Raw genomic sequence first — 21605 nt, 5'->3', positions numbered from 1 at the left:
AGTTAGGGGTGGCATGTGGAGAGTGGAATATCTGCCACCTGCAGTAGGTCTCTTTGTCCCCCAAATCAAATTACATTGGCTTTAACTTCAATTTGGTAACCCCAGCCCCCATCCCACCCTCCAAAAACATTTGTGTTCTTTGTATAGAATTCAGAGGCCTCTGAGGGCCACACTCATAGACATACATTAAAAAGATGGAATTTTTTTTTTTTTACAGTTTTATTTATTGTGTGTGTGTGTGTGTGTGAGAGGAAGATCAGCCCTGAGCTAACATCCATGCTAATCCTCTTTTTGCTGAGGAAGACCAGCTCTGAGCTAACATCTATCCCCAATCCTCCTCCTTTTTTTTTTTTTCTCCGCAAAGCCCCAGTAGATAGTTGTATGTCATAGTTGCACATCCTTCTAGTTGCTGCATGTGGGACGCGGCCTCAGCATGGCCGGAGAAGTGGTGCGTTGGTGCACGCCCGGGATCTGAACCCGGGCCGCCAGCAGCGGAGCGCGCACACTTAACCGCTAAGCCACGGGGCCGGCCCAAAAAGATGGAATTTTTGAAAGACAAGATGCTTCCAAAAGTTTCCCATCCCTAACAGTGTTTAAACAGAAGCTATCAGTGGAGGCATGGAGGGAAGATGGACTAGGTGATCACTCAACTCCTTTGGACTCGTAAGATTATGATTCTCTTTTCTCAAAGGGAAAAAATATCAATGCAGGGATCTGTCCACCTTTAGCTAAGGAGTTGAGCTGGGCTTCTCAGAATAATGAAGTAGGAAGTAGGATGTCTAAAACTTAGGTTCCAGACTGGAAGTGATGAGCAGACAAACCTATTTATACAAGCAATGTAGTATTCTTCCTGGCTTCTGTTAACTGCATTCCTACCCTCAAGTTACCCTACACTGCAAATGCTTCCCTCTGGCTAGCAGCCTTTCCTCCCAGGATTCTGGGAAGCACACTTGACTGGAACCAAGAACTGCGGCCCTGTCCCCAGTACTGTTGCTTTTAGCAGTATCCCCTCCCCTTCCTATCAGAAGTGGAGCTGCTGACGCCTGTAATGCTGCCGCTCCAAACAAAGCCCCCAAGTTCTGGGCCGCTATGACCAGGGCCTCCACTTCTGGTCCAGGTTGTTCTCACATCTCATTGCTTTGTTTTCCTGGTTCTCCCCCCTACAGTGAAAGCCAAAAATACATACAAACAACAAGATTTTCATCTTTATTGTTACTGTCACATGTCCACAGACCTCTTTTTTTATGTGGAGAGACTGAGCCTTTGGCCACAACTGCTTTCTCTGTTGAGGATTTTGGAATAGTGGTTCCTGGGAGAGGGCAGTTACAGCAACTTCTACGTCTCTACAACACCTGTACTACTGTTCCCTGCTCTATGTCACCTCTGCAGAAAATGGCAGCTTTGAGCCCAGCTCTGTGAACACAGAGCTCAGAGCCTTCCAAAGTCCTGAGAAAGCTGATTCCAGGGATCCCAAACTCAAGACACCAGCTTGAAGCAACACCTGGTTACCAGGACTCAGAAGGCGGCTGTGGATTCTGGGGGCTGAGAGCTTCACCGATCCTACCATGCTGGCAGGGGCCAAAGTCCAAAACTGGCCTATACGTCTAGTCCCTCCTGTTCACCACAGCTCTTATTTCACAGTCTTTTCTCTTGGTTTCTTCTGTTTCTTCTGTTCTTCATATTCAAGTATTTTCTGTTGGAAGTAGCCTGTGGGTTCAGATACGGGTGTTAGAGGCGTCTCATCTGTCCAGGCGCACTATGGAGCAAGGATTAGAAATACCCTCGGTCTGCTTTCCATGCTCCCCTGCCACACCCACGTTCCTGCCAGGATTCCCATGCCCTCACAGGCCTCTGGAGATCCAGGAATTCAGTTTGGCCGTAAAAGAGGCCTACAAACAAAGAATCATTAGTAGGAATTAGCTCCAGACTAAAACAAAGAGCAAAGGGCCTTCTGCTGGCTGATAAATAGAGCAACTTCTACAAAATGTCAGCCCAGGAGGCCTTTTCTTTGGCTTCAGGTTATTTCTTTGGAACCACACTGATAAGATTATAGCTACTTTGTGGGCCTCTAGAGAGAAATGCTCTTTCCTCTCCTCCTCTTTATCCTAGGGCCACAGCTGACTTGGAGGCAGTGACCCTCTCCCAGCTTAAGATTGATAGGGGGCTGTCGGTGTATACCTGCAGGAGGGTTCTTGCTCTTCTCGGCTTCCTGGATGAAAAGGGAGAAGAGCTGTGTCTTCACAAACTTCTTCACGAATCGCCGGTTGGCCTTGGAGGGCAGAGCCTTATAGAAGGCCCGTTCTTGGAAATGGCCTTGCCCATTTGCATCCCGCTTGATGTAGGAAGCATAGTGGCCCACAGTCTTGACAAAGAACTGCACAAAAGGGCCTGAAACATGCTCGTTGATTTGTTCCAAAGCTGCAGGGGGCAACAGAGGCCGTCTCAGAGGGTAGCAGAAGGATGAAACTACCCACTCTTACCTCCAAGGGGCTTTTATTGCAGGCTGAAAGCTCCTGGGGAAGGGGTGGGGTAGGGTTCATAGTTACTGATGGACTGACTAAAATGGGAGACTGGGTATGGGTTCTCCACCATTGCTTAGGAAGAATAAAGTCACCAACTCAGACTTGCCCTAGAATCTAGGCCTCTGGGACTGGCCCAGGACTGCTGAGTGAGTTCATTTTAGTCCTGGAAGGGAATGGTTGGGAATCATGCCCTCAAGTTCTTTGGAGAAACCCCAAATAAGACGGGCCTAGGACTTACTCTGTAACTCATTGATCCTCTGGCTAAGAGAGTCTAGGATGTCCTCCTGAAGTTTGGGTGGTAGGATGTCTTTTTCGTCACCAACCTAGGAGAGGACAGAGTCAGCTCAGGTCAAGCAGTCAAGGAGGAGGTGTGAAGTGTTGGTAGAGAGCATGAGGAAGGTGTGAATTCTACACCCGTCCTCCACCCCCGAATAATTGGCCACATAGGAGAGAAACAACAGAAGCTGTTTCTTGGTCCTCGGTTTGACTCTAAACATTAGCAAGTCTCTCTATCCCTGTGGTACTTGATGTATACCCTTGCTCCAAAGGCACTAACACTCATTGCTTTGTTGTAAGTCATCTGTCTTTGTCATGGCTCCTTGAGAGAGGAGAGGTCTTATTAGCATGGGTTCTCACTCAACAAAGTACTTAAAGTTTGTTGAAATAAGCAGAACATGGATCAAGTTGGTGGTGGGCCTGCAGGGGACCTGAACCCAGATACTTACTGACATTAAGAAGGTTCCTTCACAAAGGTTCACCAATAGGACCTGAAATAAACACAGAACGGCTTTATCTCTTCCCCTTTCTTCACAGACCTCAGGAGGACTTACCATCTCCATTTCTGTCTTGGGCTATGCCTTTCAGCCCAAGTAGCAACAAAATCAGCATCTTCAATTCTCATTTCCTGTCTGACACTCTCCTTCCTCACTATTCCCCTCTTTGGAAATCGCAGTTCCCTTCCTGGGTATCAAAGGGTATGAGGGTGTAGGAAGGGGGAGAAGGGAGAGAGCTAAGGGAGAAGGGGAATACAATATAGGGAAATCATAGCCAGTCACTTCCTCAATAAAACGTTGATAATCGTCATTGCTTTTATATATGGAACATTTAGTACATGGCACACACGATAGGTGCTCTGTACATTTTATCTCATTTAATCCTCCCAACAGCCCTGCAGAGGTAAGTACTATCCCTATTTTGCAGTTGAGGAAATAGACTCAAAAAAGTGAAGTTGCCTGAGGTCATAATGCTAACAAATAGTATAAGTTTCCAAGCCTCCATTGTGCTGTCCTTGGGATGGCATCCCTCTCCCTACAGCTCTCCTTCAACTCTCTGCCCTCTGGTCAGCTTTAGGACAGGGATGGACCTCTTTTGATCTTTAATGCTTGCAACAGCTTTATGTACAATCACCTGGAATTCTATTTTAAAAACTCTCTCAGAGCTTCCTTCCCACAGGAAACAACAAGAGAAGGAAATTAGCCCAGGGTCTGCAGGAAGAGGGAAGGAAAGACAGTGAGGAGACCATGTGTCTACAGGCTGTAGACAAGCACAGGCTGGAACCAGGGGGCCTGAGTTGTGTACCAGCTCCATCACTGCCTGAAGGGCCTGCAGTCTAGACCGGAGATGACAAATAGGCATCTGCTGGTTGGGCCTGTTTGATTCTCAGAGTGTTTTAAAATAATCGAATTTGTTTCCAATACAGTCATGTGCCGCATAACAACATTGCAGTCAACGACGGTGATCCCATAAGATTAAGTACCACATAGCTTAGGTGTGTAGTAGGCTATACCATCTAGGTTTGTGTAAGTACTCTCTGGTGTTCACACAACAAAATCGCCTAACAATGCATTTCTCAGAACGTATCCCCGTTGTTAAGCAACACATGGCTGTATTTAAATTGGAAAATTTCACATAAAATTTGGATATGGGGCTTCTCCTGAAAAGTCAGGAACTCAAACACTGGTCCACATTTCTAAAGGACAACATTCAGATGGAACTGAGTGCAGCTGCCCCCTTTAGGCAGGGCATGTGCTCAACAGTTCACCATGTTCCCCCAAAGCCTGTGTTGGCCATTTAAGTGCCTGCTGGGATCTCTTTTCAGTTTGGACCCTTGGTCTTGATAACAGGGTGAATGATCCCTCCATGCTCCCTTCTTCCAAATAAACGGAAAGAGAGGGGCTGGAAAGTGTGCCAAAAGACAGAGCAAGCACTATAATTATCCATCATCAGCAGAGAAAATTTGAACTCATCCAAGCCTGAAACCACTTGTATACCTAGGCTCAAATGCCTTCATTCAGGGAAGGCTATTCATTTAGGGGTTGGGAGCTAAGAGTGTGTGTAAAGAATTTTTTTTGTGAAGTTCCCAAAAATCTTTCTAGTGTTTGGGTAAGTCACTGTCTGTCGAGTAATCCCTTCCAGAGAGCTTATGTGGGGAGTCAGGGAATCCCTCCACACCTACCCAGGCCCCTGGCCCTCCCTGTTCCTCATCCCCTGCCCATTTCACAGAGCAGCTGCTGAGGAATACAATAGGCCAAGGCTCTGGGCTAGCAGGAGCTGGAGTCCGGCTGGCCATAGCTTCCAAGGAGTTGAAGCTGCAGCATCAGGAAGTTTCATAATTTCTGGGGTTGGGACATTTTAAGTCTTATTGCTAAACACGGTCCCAGTTAGTCACAAGGCAAAGGCTCGTTCAAAGGGCGTGTGTACTCAGCAGTTCTGAGGAGGGCTGGGAGGGCTGGGGAAGCAAGGAAGGGAAACAGCCTGCTCCTTTACTTCCCAGCAACTACTTTGTGTAAGAAGGGCTTTGGTTCTGTCTGCGCTAGGTTCTATCATTGCATGTGTGGCCTCGGATAAGTCAGTTGAGTTCTCTGGACCTCAGTTATTTCTTATGTAAAATGGAGGAAATCCTCTCACAAGGGCTGGTTCTGTGACTCTTCAGTAGCTTATTTCTAGACCCCACCTTTCCCCTTGGTAGGCCCTTTGTCTGCACAGAGGGAGTCAATGATTAGCCAGTGCAGATATACCTCAGCAGCTCTGCTGGCTTGAGATCATAGTAACATGCTATCTTCTGGAAGTTCCTACTGACAACTTGAAGCAGAGCACGTGTTTTGAATTGTGCTTCTAACATTGAAGATAGATTTATGCTATTAATGCCCATTTTCACCACTGAGCCCTCAGGTGAGTCTAGGGCACTGCCAAGAAATAAGAAGCTGACAAAATCAAAGGGGATTTGGACCTATATCCTCCTTAGCCAACTGAGCGCTGAGCTAATCAGAAAGATGGCTCTTACTACAAAAATCTGCATTTTCAAAACTCCTAGTTTGCAGGAGGGCTATGTTAGCTCACTTCCAAGGAATGTGAATGAATTCCAGTGGAGTGTGTGTTGTATAGATCAGCTGTGCGCATCCATTCAGATGAGAGATGGGACACCCCAGAGCCTCTCATTTGGACTAGCTGGCCTAGGACAGTTTGATCACCCCTGAATAAGCTATGCGCTTGCTGCCCCTTTAGTCCAAAGGGAAATCATTCAGGAGGAGGGAGCAGACACTTACTGAGCATCAACTCTGTGTCAGGCACCAGGCTAGGAGCTTTATGCAGATTATTTCCCCTAGAATTCCTAGGAACTGCACACCATCATCCCCATTTTACAGATGAGGAAGCTCAGGCTTAAAGAGGTTAAGCAACTTGCCCCAAATCACACAGATGTTAGTCACAGACCTGGGGTCCCAATCCAGGTCTGCCTGGCTCCAAATCATGCCCTCTTCTTGCTGCATCATACCTCTTCCATGGGGCTCTCCATAACCTCCTGCAGAAAGCGCATTTGTACTCCAACCATGAAGGGAGTGGGGCAGCAGACAGTGGCCAGAAGGCTCTCAGGGACAACAGGAATGTAGGTATGTGCCCAGCTGAAGGGGTAGAGCAGCGCGGCCGCAGCATGGATGCACTGAGACAGGGTGCTGGGGACATGGCACAGAGAACAAGAGTCAGAGGGGCCTCCCTGTGCCTCCCCCCTGTGCACCCCCACACAGCCCACCACCGACAGCAGCTGCTACGAGGGCTGCCTGCGCCGATGCAAAAGCAAGTCTGAGAGCCAGGCTGGTCACAGGGCTTGTGACTACTCGGAGCTGGGAGGGGAGGGGCAGAAACCAGGGGAAGCTGAAGCTCCTCTCATCAAGAATGGGGCCTCTGTTTGATCCTTCTTTTCACAGTTATTCTTCTCAAGTCATTACTGGCCAAAAATAAAAGTTGGCTGTGAAGAAAGGAGGGAAGAAGAAATGCTCTCACTCAAACAGATCATTGATTGAGCCCCTTCTGTATGCTCATCACTGTGCTGATGACGTGGAGACAAGGAAGTGGAAGACACCCTGCTTTTAAGGAACTCTCAGTGTAGCCAAAGAGATAAACATGTAAACACTGGGGCGCAGCAGAGAGGCGAAGCCCTATTTCCTCCCCCCAGTCTTTACCGCTCACGGCTCCCTCTGGCCACTCGAGGTTACTTAAAGTTACCAGGTTGGTGCTTGAGTTAGCTTGGGAAATTCCTAGGTTCCAGGAACCTCTGCCCAGTAATTCCTACCCGGAAAGTCCCACAGAGGTGGCTCGTCTACCCTTTCCAATGAAGCATTCCCTGTGTAATCACTGCCTAAGTCACAGCTCAGGCCCCACTCCTCACCACCCACCCCCCCACACACACAGACACAACTCCACACTCTGTCTTCTCTATTCTCCGCTACCTTTCATGGCTCTTCATTTCTCCAAATTGCCCCCAAACCAAGGCCAATAAAAACACAGATGCGGAAACCTTGTTTCAATTCCTAGTATCAAGCTAGCACTTCCTGAGTTAGAAAGATTGAGTCTCTGAGAGTCTAGCCAAGGCTTAGGTTGCCTGGAAGTCCCCTCCCTGCCTGCGCTTCAGGGATCTGACAACTCAGTGTGGGAAGGAAATGGGGGGCGGTGGGATCTCCCTGGAAAAAGTCAACGCCTGAGAGGTAAGTCCTGCCAGCCTTTGCCTGTGTCCAGGCCAGCTGACACCTGGAGTCACCTTCACTTCCTAAACACTGACCTTAGTGGGAAAGGCCAGAATCCCAGCTCCAGCTGCAACAGAAACTTCTCATTTCCCTACAGGGCTGAGAGTGGGAGAGCTATTCCTAAAACAAAAGATTATACCACTTCCCTCAAGGATTGGCCTACAACTAGTGACTTTTTGGTTATCACTGATTTTTATAGAATTTTCAACCCACAGACCCCATTCCCTGCCCAAGCTTCCTTTCCTGTGAAACCCATGACATACACCTGACCCTATGGCCTAACATTTGGGTCCCTAACATCCCCTTTCTTCCTCTCTTCCCTGAAAGAGAGAACCAGAGTTGTCAGCCCAATATCATTAGCTTTCTCCCTCCCCAGACATGAACAGAAGGCCAACCTCTGTTTAATTTTTTTTTTTTTCTTCTCCATTCTGTCACATGTCTCCTCATGTCTTTCTCAGACTTGAAGCTCCTAAGAGGTAGAGACCAGGACATGACAGTACCCTGCTTCAACTAAACACAGGGATATATTCAATTGTGAACTTATTATTAAGAATAACAGCTAGCACTTACCAATGTGTGCCTGGCAGGGTGCTATGTACCTAATGTGCATTATTTAATTTAATCCTCACCACAACCTTATGAGGTAGGTTATCTCCATTTTACACATAAGAAGGTCATGACTTCAAAAGTTAAGAAACTAACCTAAGAGGAACCACACAGCTAAGGGTGGAAGAACAGGACTTGAACCTTGTTCTGCTGATTTCAACACCTATGCTTTCAACCAGTGCACAATTCTACATCCCTTTGAGGCCAAGGACCGTGTCTTATTTGTCTGTATCTTCCCAATGCTTGGCATCTGGCAAACAGTTGACACATGATACATGTTTGTTGAATGAGTGAGTAAATGGATAGATGAGATGTGTTTGCTGTTGAGGATGCTGGGCTTGACCTTCATACCATTATCCGCCTTCCTGCCCTGTCCTCGCGCTGCTTCCCTCCCTCAGCCTCTCAAGAGCAGAGTCATATCTGCATTCACCCTAATTGGTCTCCGCCTGGACTGTCCCAGGAACACTTCATGCCCTTACTCAGAACTAAATCAGGAGCATTCTTCAGGCTTAGGCAGCCATCAAGTTTGGAGGCAGAAGCAGGAGAATTGCAACAGCTGTTTGTCTAGACAGTGCAGATCAAGACCTCGAGGCAGGAGGGTGGGCGCATGGGTCCCACAGCCTGATTTCCTCTGAGGACTCTCCAATCTGTCCCCTTGAACCCAGGGATGCCAGTCAGTTCAGGGGACCCACTCAATGCTGGACCCACCTGAGACCTTCTGCCAGGAAGATGATTTTTCTCTCCAGCACTGCAGAGGCAAAGATCTGAAGAATCTGCTCGAAACGGAGGCAGTGTAACAGAGAACTAAAATCCACATGTTCTAGGTGGGAGTCCAGGGGCCGTGTGAGTGAGATGAACTGTGGGGAAACCAGAGAGAGGGGGTGTCACCACACTGAAAAATCATGCAGCCCCTAAAATGCTGGGCCTCTACCAGCCTCCACTCCATTCTCCCAACAGGAGTAAATCTGACCCTGTCTCTCCCCTGCTAAAACCCATCCACAGTTTCCCTCTGCTCTGAGGATAACACTGACATCATCCCTGGCAGGGCCCACCAGGTCCTGCCTCCCTCACTAGCCTCACTGAGTGCGCTCCACTGCGCTCACTGTGACGCCACGGCAATCCTTTATGTTCTTTGAGCACATCACGTTCTTCCTGCCTGAGGTCCTTCACAGGTTAGGCCCTCCCCCGGACTGCTCTTCTCCCCTCACTCTCATCCTCCTTTATGTTTCGGAGGCCTTCCTGGACCACCTAATGTGACCTATATCTCCCATCATTTTCTCACGTAGCATCCTGTTTTTTTCCTTTCATCACAATCATATGATTTTTAATTATAGATTTATTTGTGTGTTTTCTTATTTAATGTCTGTCTCCCCCCCTAGATGTTTAGCTCCATAAGGTCAGGGACCATGTTCATTTTATTCACCACTTTATATCCAGAAAATACTATAGCCTGGCACATGGCAAACATTACATACTTATTTTTTGAATAAGTGAAAAAGCCTAGCCCCTCCCTTTATTTTCGTAGCAGGAAGCCAAGGTTCAGAGGGACACATAGCTTATCCAGAGTACCAGGGATCAGGACTGTAATTCTTAAAACAATGTTCTATTTGCTGCCTCCGTCTGCTTAGTGCCTTAAAACAATGGCATCCCCGTGTGGCACGGGTGGGGACTCAGGGGTGGGGATAGGTGATAAGAAATAGACAGATGGCGGCCATAAGGTAGGGATAGAGGACAGACACAGGAACCTAAGGGTGGTAATGGGAAACAGTGGCAGTTTGGGGGCTGGGCTAGTGGCAAAGTCCATTCTAGCACCAGGAACCTCAGCTTACATGGTTTATTTATTATAAATAAAAGTCTTGGTGGCTTGAACAGTAACTACATCCTTGTGAGCATCGGGTTGGGAGGATCAGAAGATTTGGGTTTGATTTTCAGTTCTGTCAATAATTCTAGTCAAGTCCCAGTCCCTGCCTGGGCTCCGTTTCTCTATATATTAACCTGGTGAAGGGAAGGACCGTGAGGAGAGGGGCCACAGAAGTCTTCCCCCTCCAGTCAGGGAAGGTCTCACCCGTTTTGCTAACCCACCTCAGTGCCCGAGTCGGGGATGAAGCTCTTGAGGGTGACAGTCTTCCCAGGAGCAGGGAAGGCTGCCTCTCGGAGACCCTGCATGAACGGGTAGATGACTGCCATGGATATCTGATGCCTCTTCTCCACTTCATCCAGGATCTGCACAGAAAAGGACCATGGGAGGCATGGCTCAAAGGGATGCTACTGGGAGGGTGGCAGAGACCCCACGTGTGAGGCTCCCACACTAGTCCAGCCAATCCTCCTGTATCCTTAGGCCCCTCCAACCACTGGTTCTCTCTCCTCCCAGGGAGATACTAGTCTGCTGTTTGTCTTCTGCACAATACCTGCTTTTTCCTGGCCTTCTTCTTTCCATCCTCTCTCTACCAACCTGTATTCCTCCCTTCTCCTAACATCAACATAAACCACCTTCCCCAGGAAGGCATCCCAGAGTAAACTTATCATCCATGACGGTATCATGTTCTTTCTTGCTGGTTGGAGTGGGAGCCTAGAAGGCTGGGCCTCTTGGGTGCCACTCTGTCCTCCAACTTCCACTGGAGACTCCCCAGGGCTAGGACTGCCTCCATCCATCAGAGCCCTGCTCAGATATATACTTGACCCAAGCAAAGGCTCATGGAATTTCCTCCCTTCATCCTCCAAGGGGCCTGCTGGGGGCAGAGTACACTGAAGCTCTTTCGTGGCCATTAAGATATGCCCCATCCATTCTGAGAGACTCCGCTCTGATCCCAACTCAGGTGTACTGGCACTCAGATTTGCTCCAGCAAGAGAAGTCCTGGAGGCCTCAACTTCTCTTCTATTCTGGAAGGAGTCAGAGGGAGTCTCGGGACCCCCATAGTATAATAATTATCTTCATGTCTGTTTAGTGCTCTGCCTTTCTCATATATCACCTCATCTGAGCCTCACAGCAGCCCGTGAGATGGGAAGGTGAGGGATCATCACATGTATTTGACAGATGGGGAAAATGAATCTTGGGCAAGTCTCCTGAAGCTCCGGATTCTTAACCCGGGGTTCTTCCCACCGTCCTGCTCCAATTGCTTTCTCACCTGAGTAGAGTGGAAGCAGTGGGTCTCTCAGCAGGGGAGAGAGTCCCATGGGTTCTGTTCCCACCTTTCCCTAAAATCAAGTTGAGGCCAAGCCGCTCTCTGCCTCAGTTTCCCCAGTGTGCCTCTGCTGACCCTGGCTGTGAGGGAAGAACTCCACTAAGGGCTCAGGGAGCACAGGCAGGGCAGGCAGACCGGGAAGCTGGACAGGCCGAACAGGCCCCTGAGGCACCCATTCCAGCCCTACCTTGGAGAACAAGCCAAAGCAGCCGATGCAGCTGATGATGCAGTACACCTTGGGAAGGCGAGGGCCACGGCCGGCGGGCTGGGGACGGACAGAGAGCCTCCTTCAGTGCTGCAGCCTCCCTGGGGCCTTTGCCCAACTGGGGCTCATGGGGCACAAGGCTGGTGGCTGGGGCTGGGGGATTTATGGTAAATGGTGGGCCGGATAGAGAAAGGCCTGGCTGTGTGGAGGTCACATTCATGGGACAGGCAGTAGGGAGGCCAGAGGGACCACCAAAACCAGAAGATGGCCTTGAGGGGCTGGGTGGGCTCACTAGGAAGCACTGCCACCATCAGCGCCAACGCCATCTAGGGTCAGCAAAGAGTGGAAGCAAGTGTGCTATAGAGATGAGGCAGTAGCTAGGGAGCAGGGCCCTGGAAAAGTGACTCGGAGAGACCCAAGGAATGAACCTAGTTGTCCAAATCCCATTCTATGCTCTGCAAGGCTCCAGGGGCCATGGCAACAAGGCCTGGATAGAGAAGGTGGAGAGTGGCTTTGGTTGGAGCCTCCCACAGAGGGGAGCTGTTGAAAGCCGGGGAGAGCACAGACCAAAGCATGGTCAGCAAAGGTCCCCTGGGTGGGTAAGGAGGGGCGTGTGTCCCCGTTCTTGTGGGGTTGTTGAGGGCACTACCATGGCAGCAGGTGCTGGGCTGTGCTCTCTCTACAACCACCACTGCCAGGGAGCCTTGGCTTTTGCAGCTGAGGCTTGAGCAAGCCCAGCCGTGGAGCCGAGCAGGCTGCAGAGAAGAGGGGGCAGTTCTGAGCTGCACAGACCAAGAGGCGCCTGCAGTATCCAATCTTCCTGCTCCCATCCACATTGGTCAGGACGAAGGAGAAGGTCTCCCTGAGGAAGAGCAGACAAGACCTGGTTTGTATTTGCTCACAAGATTCTAAAACCAGAAGGTGGTCAGCATCAGAGGGTGCTGAGGTGGGTGAACTGAGCAAAGGGAGCTGCTGATTAATCACGAGAGTAGTAACAAAACCAGTAACCTATTAAGTGCTTACTGGTGTCAAGCTCTAAATGCAACATCTTATTTAATTCTCAGAACAACCCTTTGAGGTGGGTTCAATTATTATCCCCACTTTAAAGATGAAGGAACTGAGGCTCGGAGAAGGTGTTTCTTACCAAGGTCATTCCACACATAAGTGGTAAAGCCAAAATTCGAGCTCAGGCAGGCAAATTTCAGGGCTCAGGCTATAGGGGACTTTGCTCTACCGCCTTCTTCGAGGTCAAAAGCCTTCTTCTAAGTCCAGCTTCTGCCAGTGGCAGAGTCAAAACACAGCGACTCTCAGTCCTATGACAGGTGAGAGAATCTCGCCCTTCTCTGGACAGAGGTGACTGGTCAACCGGGTTAGCTAAGATCCCTGGTCTTAAGGGACCCCAGGCAAGAAATTTATAAATGAATCCACTCCAGTCCCTCCCTATCAGGAGGGAAGCTGGCGAGACGTCAGCATACACACCAAGGGAGGGGCCACAGGAACTACAGTGCTAACACTTGTCCCTTCTCCCCCAATCCAAGATTCCCCCGTCCCAGGACCAATCAATTACCTGGGGTACTCAGTGAGTGGTGCCCACTCATTCCCATCTGGGAAGCAAAACAAGGGGATGGCTCCAAGCAGCCGTTCCTCCTCCTCCTGTTGGCCCCGAAGCAAGTTCTCCCGCTACAAGGAATAGGAAAAGAGACAAGGGGATGGTGGAGGGAAGGGCAGGAGGAGAGGGCTGGTGGGCTGGTGGGCTTCTTTGAGGCTCTAAAGCACTCTGAGAATAAGCTTTTCCACGGACACGGGGCTCAAAGTGTGCCTCCGCCTGTCACTCTGCACAGGGACTTCATTCTGAGTCTGGCTGGAACGACCCCAAGGCTGAAATAGACCCTCCTGGGCCACACTGAACCTGAGTTGGACTTCAGTATCCTGAGGATCTACAGGGTCAAGAAGGGGGCCAGGGCCACACTGACTACAGAAAGGCCCAGAGACTGCCTTGCTTCCTGGGAGGACCACATCAGAGAGGCACCACATCAGAGACGAGAAGTGGCCAGCTCAGTTGCCGCACTGTCAGGATTAACGAGAAGGATGTCATATCCCTGCCCCTTCACCAAGTGCAGGACCAGACAAGAAGGAGCCTGATGCTTGGGCTGTGGCCACATGCTGAGCCTGCCCACCAGCTGCGTGCCTGCCCCACCCTCTCCTTCTGATCTATCCCAGGGAGGGGACTCCTGCAAGGAGCTTTGGCAGAAGGTAAGCGTCTCTACAGAGAAGGGTGACTGAGGATGGAATTTGGACTAACTAGGAGGTTTCAAAAGGGGCAAAAGAACTAGCCTAGCTTCTCGGCTGGGGAGCCTAGGTCAGTTCCCCACAAAGAAGCCAGACCTAGATTCTGTGGGTGATAACAGAAAACAGGGCTGGGCCTGAAGGAAAGAGGAGCAGCCGGCTCAGGGCAGCTCCAGACTCAAGCCCAGCAGGGTGGGGAGGGGGAGAGGGCACCCCCCACACCTCTCAAATACCCAATCCTCTGTCTCCCCTTGCCTCCGCCTCAGTCCTTACCTTGGGAAACTGGTAGGTGATCGTGGGCTCATAATCATCCCCTGAACGTTTTTTTTTGAGGGAAACCACAAGGAGGTATTCAAAGAAGTGCTGCCCTCCAGCAAAGTTGGGCAGACAGTGCTCCTGGGCTCTTTCTGGTTCCTTTACATCTTCCCCCAGATTGTCCTGGGGAGGTCCTGAAACCAAGACACCAGGGCCCATTTGGTATCTCATTGATTCGTGCCCCAAGTAGAGTCTGTGAGGCTCCCAGCAACTTCCGCACCTTAAGGCCGCCATGCCAACGCTGAGGTCCCTGGAGCCTGCCCAGCTCCTCAGGTCCTAGAGCAGGATCAGAGCCAACTGGGCAGTTTCCGTGCCTGCCCTGGGAGACTTGAAACAATGAGGAGCCAAGAGGAGGAAAGAAGATGAGCCAAGAGGCGGAAAGAAACCAACGATTTGGAAGCCAAGGAACTGTACCAGGGAGGCCACCTGGGAGATCCTATGCCCCAGAGGACTGCAGAGACTCTGCCTAGCCATACGGGGCCCGGAGCAGTACCTGGAACATGTGCCCTGACTTGATTTGTACTCAGTAAATCAGAACAGGCCCAAGGGCATGGGGCCATGACCACAACAACCCCCACAGAGGGCATGACAGGCTCTCAAAACCAACAGGGGAAACCTCCTGGCCCAGTCACATGGGGACCGGGAAGAGGTTGAGATATAAAAGGAAGAGGAGGAAGAAGCATTTCAGGGAAGAAACAGCCCCCTGAAAGAGAGTTACCCTGGAAAAAAGGAAGTGGGCAATCCAGTCCAGACCTGCTCGGAGTCGAGGCAGCCGGTTGCGGAAGAGCCTGAACATCCCGCCTACTACTTGTCCCTCCATCTTCTCAGACCTGCAGGGCATGGAGTGCTTCCCTTTCCTCCAACACAGACTGGCTACAGAAAGCCTGAGAAAGGGGCTGCCGCTTCAGTCTCCAGCCACAGCTCTATGAAACCACGCCACACGCTGTCTTCCAAATACGGGAGAGCAGTTTCCATCCTGTGCACCCAATGGTCGAGCAGGAAGGATGTGACAGGACCCAGGAAGGCAGCAGAACGCCGGCACTGACAGAGGCAGCATCCTGGCAGGCAGCTCAGACCTCAGCTCCTCCCAGGAGCCCCAGGGTGTGGGGAGAGAAAAGGTCACGAGCAAACACCTCCAAGGCCCAGCTGCTTCTGGGCTAAGAGCTTTGAATTCTGGGCTGCGGATTGTGCAATGGTTTTATTTACAACCTTGGGACAGTGAAGAATGCTGGATAGCATCAGACTGTGGGCACTGGAACCTCGCCAGCCCCTGGACAGGGATTTTTATATCCCCATAACTTTGATTCCTGACCTTTCAGTTCTCAACTTGGTCAACAGCAGCCAAAAACCCCTGCAAGGCACCTGCTGCACTCTGGAACTTCCAGGACTTCAGGGCTGCAAGCAAGAGACAGTCCACAGCCAAGATGCCTCCCCTGATTAAGATCAATAGACTTGGCCCGTTAATTATCTAAACGGAGAAATTGTTCTAGCAAGAGGGAGTCCCGGAAATCAATACAAACATAAAAGCCTCCTCTTCTGGTGGTGCAATAGAAAGAAAGTCCATCTCTGAGCTGGAGAGTTCCTGATATTTCAAGACCATCTACAGTGGTGCTTCCCTCACCCTTTGCAACACGTCGCAAGACTGACTTCTCTCACTGAGACCTGTTCCAGGGCTCCAGCAAAGAATCCCTCTTCTCATATAGGAAGCGCTGACTCAGGACATTCTCCCTGGCCTATGGTAAGGGACTGGTTGCATCAGCAGCCTGAGGGTCACTCAGCGGCAGCGGAAAACATCCGGGTGATCTCCACCCCACCCCCACTCCTGCTGAGTCTTCTTTCCCTGTTGGGCCAGGTCAATAGTTCTGCCCAAGCTCAACTCAGAGCAGCTGGCCTCTGGGGCTTTAGTGGAGTCTAGAGGCTATGTCTGGAGGCTGGGGAAAAGAGAAAGAATAGCAATAAGTCACCCAGGAGTCTCACATAAACCCTTAAATGAGTAGATACACGGGGGGAAGAGAGAAGGACTTCTGCCGGGAAGCTGCCCCTAAGAGGAGCCAGGAGGCAAAAGGGTTTGGTGCCAGTGTCTGCCATTCCTGCAAGAATTAGAGCCCTCCAGAAGAAAGTGGAGTGCTGGAATAGGGGAGACAGCTGCCTTGCTCTTAAGAGCTCCAGACCTGGCTTCTGTGGGGCTAGCAAAAGCCAGTACTCAGTCGCCCAGCCATGAGTCCCAGGGAGAACCCCAATCACAGTTAATAAGGATGTAATGGTGAGAACACTGACCCAGAACACTGGGAACCATCACCACGCCTTACTCACAACTTGCACACACTTGTTGCTCAATCCTCATCACCTGTCTGAGGAACAAGCTGATACAGATGGGGAAACTGAGGCACGGGGTGATTCAGGGACTATTTAGAGACTGTTAACAGAATCTGCTGGGGGTGAGAATTATGAGAGTCCTCTGTCCATGCTCCTGCCTTCTGGATGCAGTACACAGCACACATCCCACAGATGCGGGATGCCTCCTGTTTGCAAAGGACTTTGAGAACCCAGTCTTTTCACTGATCATTCCAGAACCTCAGGAAATTATTCCCTTCCCTAAATACTTTGGGTTGCATTTTCAGCCCATTCCCTCATGCTTTATGCGGAGAGCCAAGAGAACAGCAAAACGCACAAACTCAAACAAAAAAAGTTACTAGCCTTTTGGGCTGAGGCCCAAGAAAAAGATTGCCTTCTCCCCCCTTTCAAAGGGGGTTATCAACAGAAGAGAAAACATCCATCAAACACATGTTTAAGATCAGCCATCTCATTGAATCCCCAGTGCCCTAGAAAGGAATTATTATGAGTTTTTTGCTGAGGAGGGAGCTACCTTTTCTAGGGAAGTCGGGCATCTGGTTACACTTGTTCCTCCACCTGGAAGCCCCTCCCACAGCGACCTGACGCAAGTCCCAGAACCAGCTAGAATATAGGTGAGAGGACATTCTGGAACCTCCATCGGGAAAGCTGGCCCTTCCTCTTCTAGCTCAGCTGCTCTCAACCCAGAGCCACCACCACTGCCACTCCGCCCACCACGATGATTTACACATGTGTATACACACACACACACCACACACACACCCTTCTACCACACAATTACCCTGGGACCAAAAGGGCAAAAGAGGGAGGGGAATTCCCCAGGAAGGTGGAGGATGGTACAGAAGAGGAAGAGGGCACACTGTCCTGGACTGACAGGTGCCAGAGCTCAGGACAGGAAATCCTGGCTGCTCATCTTGCAGTTCCTCAGTGTCCAGGAAGCTCCTCCAGGCACAATCATCAGCCCTGTTTTGGGGCCAGGTGGGTGGGAACAACTGGAATGTCTCCTCTGGGCTGCAGGGAGCAGCCCCTTTCCTTTTGCACAGACTTCTGAGGGTTGAGGGAGACCAGGAAAGACCAGGCCAGTGCTCTCCAGAAAAGAGAGGACCCCAGCCCCACCCTGCATTCTGCTCTGGCACTGCACAGTCCCGGGCCTCTACCCCCGCCCATGGTCTCTGACTTCTCTGCTTTGGCGTGGGTGGAATGACCAGATACTGGAAACCTGTGTTTAGGAAGAACAGCAAGGGGGGCAGGGGTGATGGCAGAAGGGACACTGATCTCACCCCCACATCTCCCCAACTCTGGGGCTTGGAGCAGGAGGGGGTCTCACTCAACCTTTTGACTTGCCAGTGTTAGAAGGGGTGGGCTGTCTGAGAATGACCTCTGCTTATTTTTCAATCAGCTGTTTTCTCCTCAGAAGGTGAGACCTCTGGGCAAAGTATCCAGGGGTTATGACTGCTCGGCAATAGGAGCCACGGGCTAGTGGTAAGCAGCAACAAATGTTTGTTGAATGAATGAAAAAATGAATGAATTCCTGGGCCTCTGCCCGGTGGGGCAAGTGGTTAAGTGTGCACGCTCCGCTTCAGCGGCCAGGAGTTCCCAGGTTCGGATCCTGTGCACGCACCAAAGCACTGCTTGTCAAGCCATGCTGTGGCAGCGTCCCATATATAAGTAGAGCAAGATGGGCACAGATGTTAGCTCAGGGCCAATCTTCTTCAGTAACAAAAAAAAAAGAAAAAAAGAAAAAAGAAAGAGGAGGATTGGCATCGGATGTTAGCTCAGGGCTGATCCTCCTCACAAAAAAAATGGATGAATTCCTAATTGCCTTCCTTCCAACGTCCAGCCCCCCTGCTAAGAAGAACGGAAAATGAATATTGACTTCTAATTTAATCCCCACAACCCTGGAGGAGGAATTATTCCCACTTCACTGATGGGGAGTCAGGGGATACGGGAGGCGCGACTTGGCAGGTTCACACACTCTAAGGAAGCAGCCAAGCAGGCTCTATCCCAAGTCCGCGCTCGGCCACACTCTCCAGGGCTCCTCGCTGCTCTCAGGCGGGGGTGGTAACGTCGGCGGGGAGCCTAGTTTCCGTGGCCCGCGCCTATTTGCGGGGCAGGGGAGCGCGCCGAGGCCCCGCGGGCTCCCAGGAGCCGGGCGGCGGGGCAGGGGGCGGGCAGGGGGCGGGGCCGCGGGCTGCCGCAGGGCTGAGGCGGGGTCTCCCGGGAGGTCGCCGCGGCCCGGGCGCTTCAGGCACCCTGCGGTTGCACCACAAGCTTCCTGCTGGAAGGACACGTGGCCCCGGGGCCCCACAGAACCGTTTCCTCTGGCCGGCCGACTCCCCCCACCCACGCTGCCTGGCCACTCCTCCGACCTCCAACCCCGTCCCTACCTGCCCCTTTCCACCTTTACCTGCGCCCTCTCTCCAGCTTCCTGACCCCTGCCCAGCCCTCCCGAATGCCCCTCACACTGCTCCCGGGATCCCACCATCCGCGCCCTCCCCTGTGCCGCGCCCGACTCAGCCCCCTGTCCTGTCCCCGTCCCCGCGCTGCCCCGCGCCCTGGCCCCGGCCCGCCCCGGCCCGGCACTAACCCCCACGGCCGCGCTTCAGTTTCAGGCTGGCTCGGAGGCGGCGGCCGAGCCCATCCATGGCCCCTCCAGTGCCCAGCGCCCGCTCCCGGGTCCGCGCCGGCCCCGCCCCCCAGTGCGCGACCTCCGCGGGCCCGACACTTTCACTTTCACGCGGGGGGAGGTCGTGGGGACAGGCCCGGGGCGGGGCGGGACGGCGCACCTTCCGGACTGCGGCCCAACCCCCGGCGCACCTGGGCGGGCCTGCTCCTCCCCTGGCCCCGGGCAGGGCGGCGTGGGGTGACAGAGGGCGCTCGACGCGCGTCCGGGAGGGGGCGGCGCCACCTCGCTCGCACCCTCTGTGGGGCGCCCCGGGAAGCTTGACTTTCCGAGCCCCGCAGTCACTAAGCGCGCGGGGACGAAGTCATCCCCTACCTCCGCGGACAGGGCTGGGAGTGCCCTGTGGGCATCTGTGCACCTTCCAGGTGGCTCAGGACTTAGCCCAGAAGCGGACAGAGCTTTCAGAGTTGTCACACGTTTCCGACCCCTCCATCTCTCCCTTCCGAAACTGCTTTAGCCTCTGGCCATTTCCAGATCTCTTGCCGTGTTTGTTCTTCCACCCGCGGGGCATGTGTCCCTGCGTTGCTCATGTCCCTACTTCGCTTTCCCAATGAACTGACGGGAGCCCTGTGGGCTCCTGAGGAGGGACTGGAGATGCGGCTTAGGGTACAGACCCTGCCTTGCATCCAGCGTGTTGTTGGGAGATCAGCAAAATCGGGGTAATTCCTGCCCTGCCACCCCACAGACACGTGAAAGTTGAGATAGAAAGCTCTTTGTAAAGTCTAGTGTGATATAAATTTAAGGGATGATGATGATCACGATGGCAATAATGATGGTTGCAGCTATCCACACTCCCCTTCTTCTAATCCCAAGTCCCAACACAGCCTTTCAGCTCCTCCTCCACACTTTTCACCTTCACTGGCTTCCAAACATGCCCAGACTTCAAGTTTCAGTTGTCCCGTGGGAAAATTTGCATCTGATAAGCCCCACTTGCTCTGGGGGATCTGCCTTGACTCCCCTCTCCCTCCCAGGACCTGTATCTGTAGGGTGGGAAGGGCAGAGGGAGTATAAAGTCCGTCTGAAATTTCTCCATTCACAGAAGTTTTAGCCTCAGTTTCAGGTGTGGGCTGCAGAGGGAAGAAAACACTGCAGCAGAAGAATGTCTGGGATCTACAGAAATGACCCCCAGACCTACAGCCCCGTCTCTCTCCCATGCTTGGCCTCCAGGTTACTCTCCTGTCACAGACAATGGGTGAGCAGGGGTGAGGAATCCAGCCCTGGTATTAAACTGTCTAGTCTTAGCCTGGAGGTTCTAAACGTTGCCTCTACTCTGGGCCTATGCAATTTCGTACTTAATTACACAGTCTGTTTCTGTTCCCTATTCTCTGTGCATTCCCACACACAAGGGCACATCTCCTCCCCAAGAACCTTCTCTTGGCTGCATCGGTGTTTTATGCCTCTCTGTGTAAGCACAGCTGTTGTTCATGATAATTTTGTCCAATTGGTTGAATATGATTGTCCCTTAATCTTCTCAACCTATTTTATGGTGGTTCCAACCAAACTACTGTCTTCCTTTAAAAACAGATGAAGAAATATGTGCACATGTATACCAAAAAGACATGTACAAAGATGTTCGTGGAAATCTTATCTGAAATAGCCTCAAACTGGAAATAATCTCAAGCGTCTATAAACAGTGAAATGGATGAATTGCAGCATATTCTTATAATGGAGTACTATATAGCAGTAAAAATGAACTGACGCTGCTGCATGCAATAACATGGCTACATCACACAAACAATGTTGAGCAAAAGAGCCAGACACAAAAGAGCACATAATATAAGGTTCCATTTATATGAAGTTAAAAACAGGCAAAACTAATATATGGAATGAGAAGCCAGGGTGATGTTATATTTAGGGAGTAATGATTGGGAGAACACCTTAGGGCTTCTGGGGTGCTGGTAATGTCCTATTTCTTAACCTGGTGGCAGTTACATAGCTGTGTTCGCTCTGTGATCATTCCTTGCCCTGTACACTTACATGCACTTTTCTATATGTATATGAAACTAATTTAAACTATTTTTAGAAGTATTTATTAGGATGTTAGGGTAACATAAATGAAGGCATAAGCTAGTTGAGTTGAGAATGAACTGAGAAATTATTGGGATGTAAGGAAGTGGAGGTAAAAAGTATAAATCTACGTTTTTGAGAAGTGTGGATAACAATAGGAAAAAGCTAATTGGCCCACAGTTAGAGGGAGATCTGCTTTTAAAGTAATGGGTTAAAATGAGGAAAGATTAGAACATATTTATGGGCAGAGGGGCAGGAACCAGCAGGGACAAAAAGTCAAGTACAGGAAAGAGAGCGGCAGATGGAATAGAATCTGAGAGGAGGGGGAAGGTGGAAGTCGGAGGCTTAGGTAGAAGACTGGCTTCAACCGGGAAAAGAGAACTTGATTTGAGGGGGAAAAAAGAGATGAGAATGGGGCTAGATGTTGAT

General features: G+C 51.0%; 1 protein-coding gene across 2 annotated transcripts; it reads right to left on the bottom strand.

Moving 5' to 3' along the window:
• Nucleotides 1–1193: 1193 nt before the first annotated feature.
• DENND2D (DENN domain containing 2D) lies at nt 1194–19225 on the bottom strand. 2 transcript variants are annotated; one of them, XM_004420685.3, is made up of 12 exons: nt 19074–19225; nt 14093–14268; nt 13101–13213; nt 12326–12395; nt 11516–11593; nt 10229–10369; nt 8855–9003; nt 6295–6472; nt 3248–3289; nt 2761–2845; nt 2179–2418; nt 1194–1707 (listed from the first exon to the last, which is right to left on the bottom strand). In XM_004420685.3, the coding sequence occupies exons 1-12, from the start codon at nt 19129–19131 to the stop codon at nt 1631–1633; spliced, it is 1407 nt and encodes a 468-aa protein (XP_004420742.1). In that variant the 5' UTR covers nt 19132–19225; the 3' UTR covers nt 1194–1630. The 2 variants fall into 2 exon arrangements, with proteins under 2 accessions (XP_004420742.1, XP_004420741.1); XM_004420684.3 differs by lacking the exon at nt 19074–19225 and adding an exon at nt 14888–18569.
• Nucleotides 19226–21605: the final 2380 nt, after the last annotated feature.

The sequence above is a fragment of the Ceratotherium simum genome, chromosome 2, assembly GCF_057802395.1.
Source record: "Ceratotherium simum simum isolate JZ-2026a chromosome 2, ASM5780239v1, whole genome shotgun sequence".
Lineage (NCBI taxonomy): Eukaryota > Metazoa > Chordata > Mammalia > Perissodactyla > Rhinocerotidae > Ceratotherium > Ceratotherium simum.
Note: the sequence above shows the minus strand (reverse complement) of the source record. Positions and strands in the feature narration are given on the sequence as shown.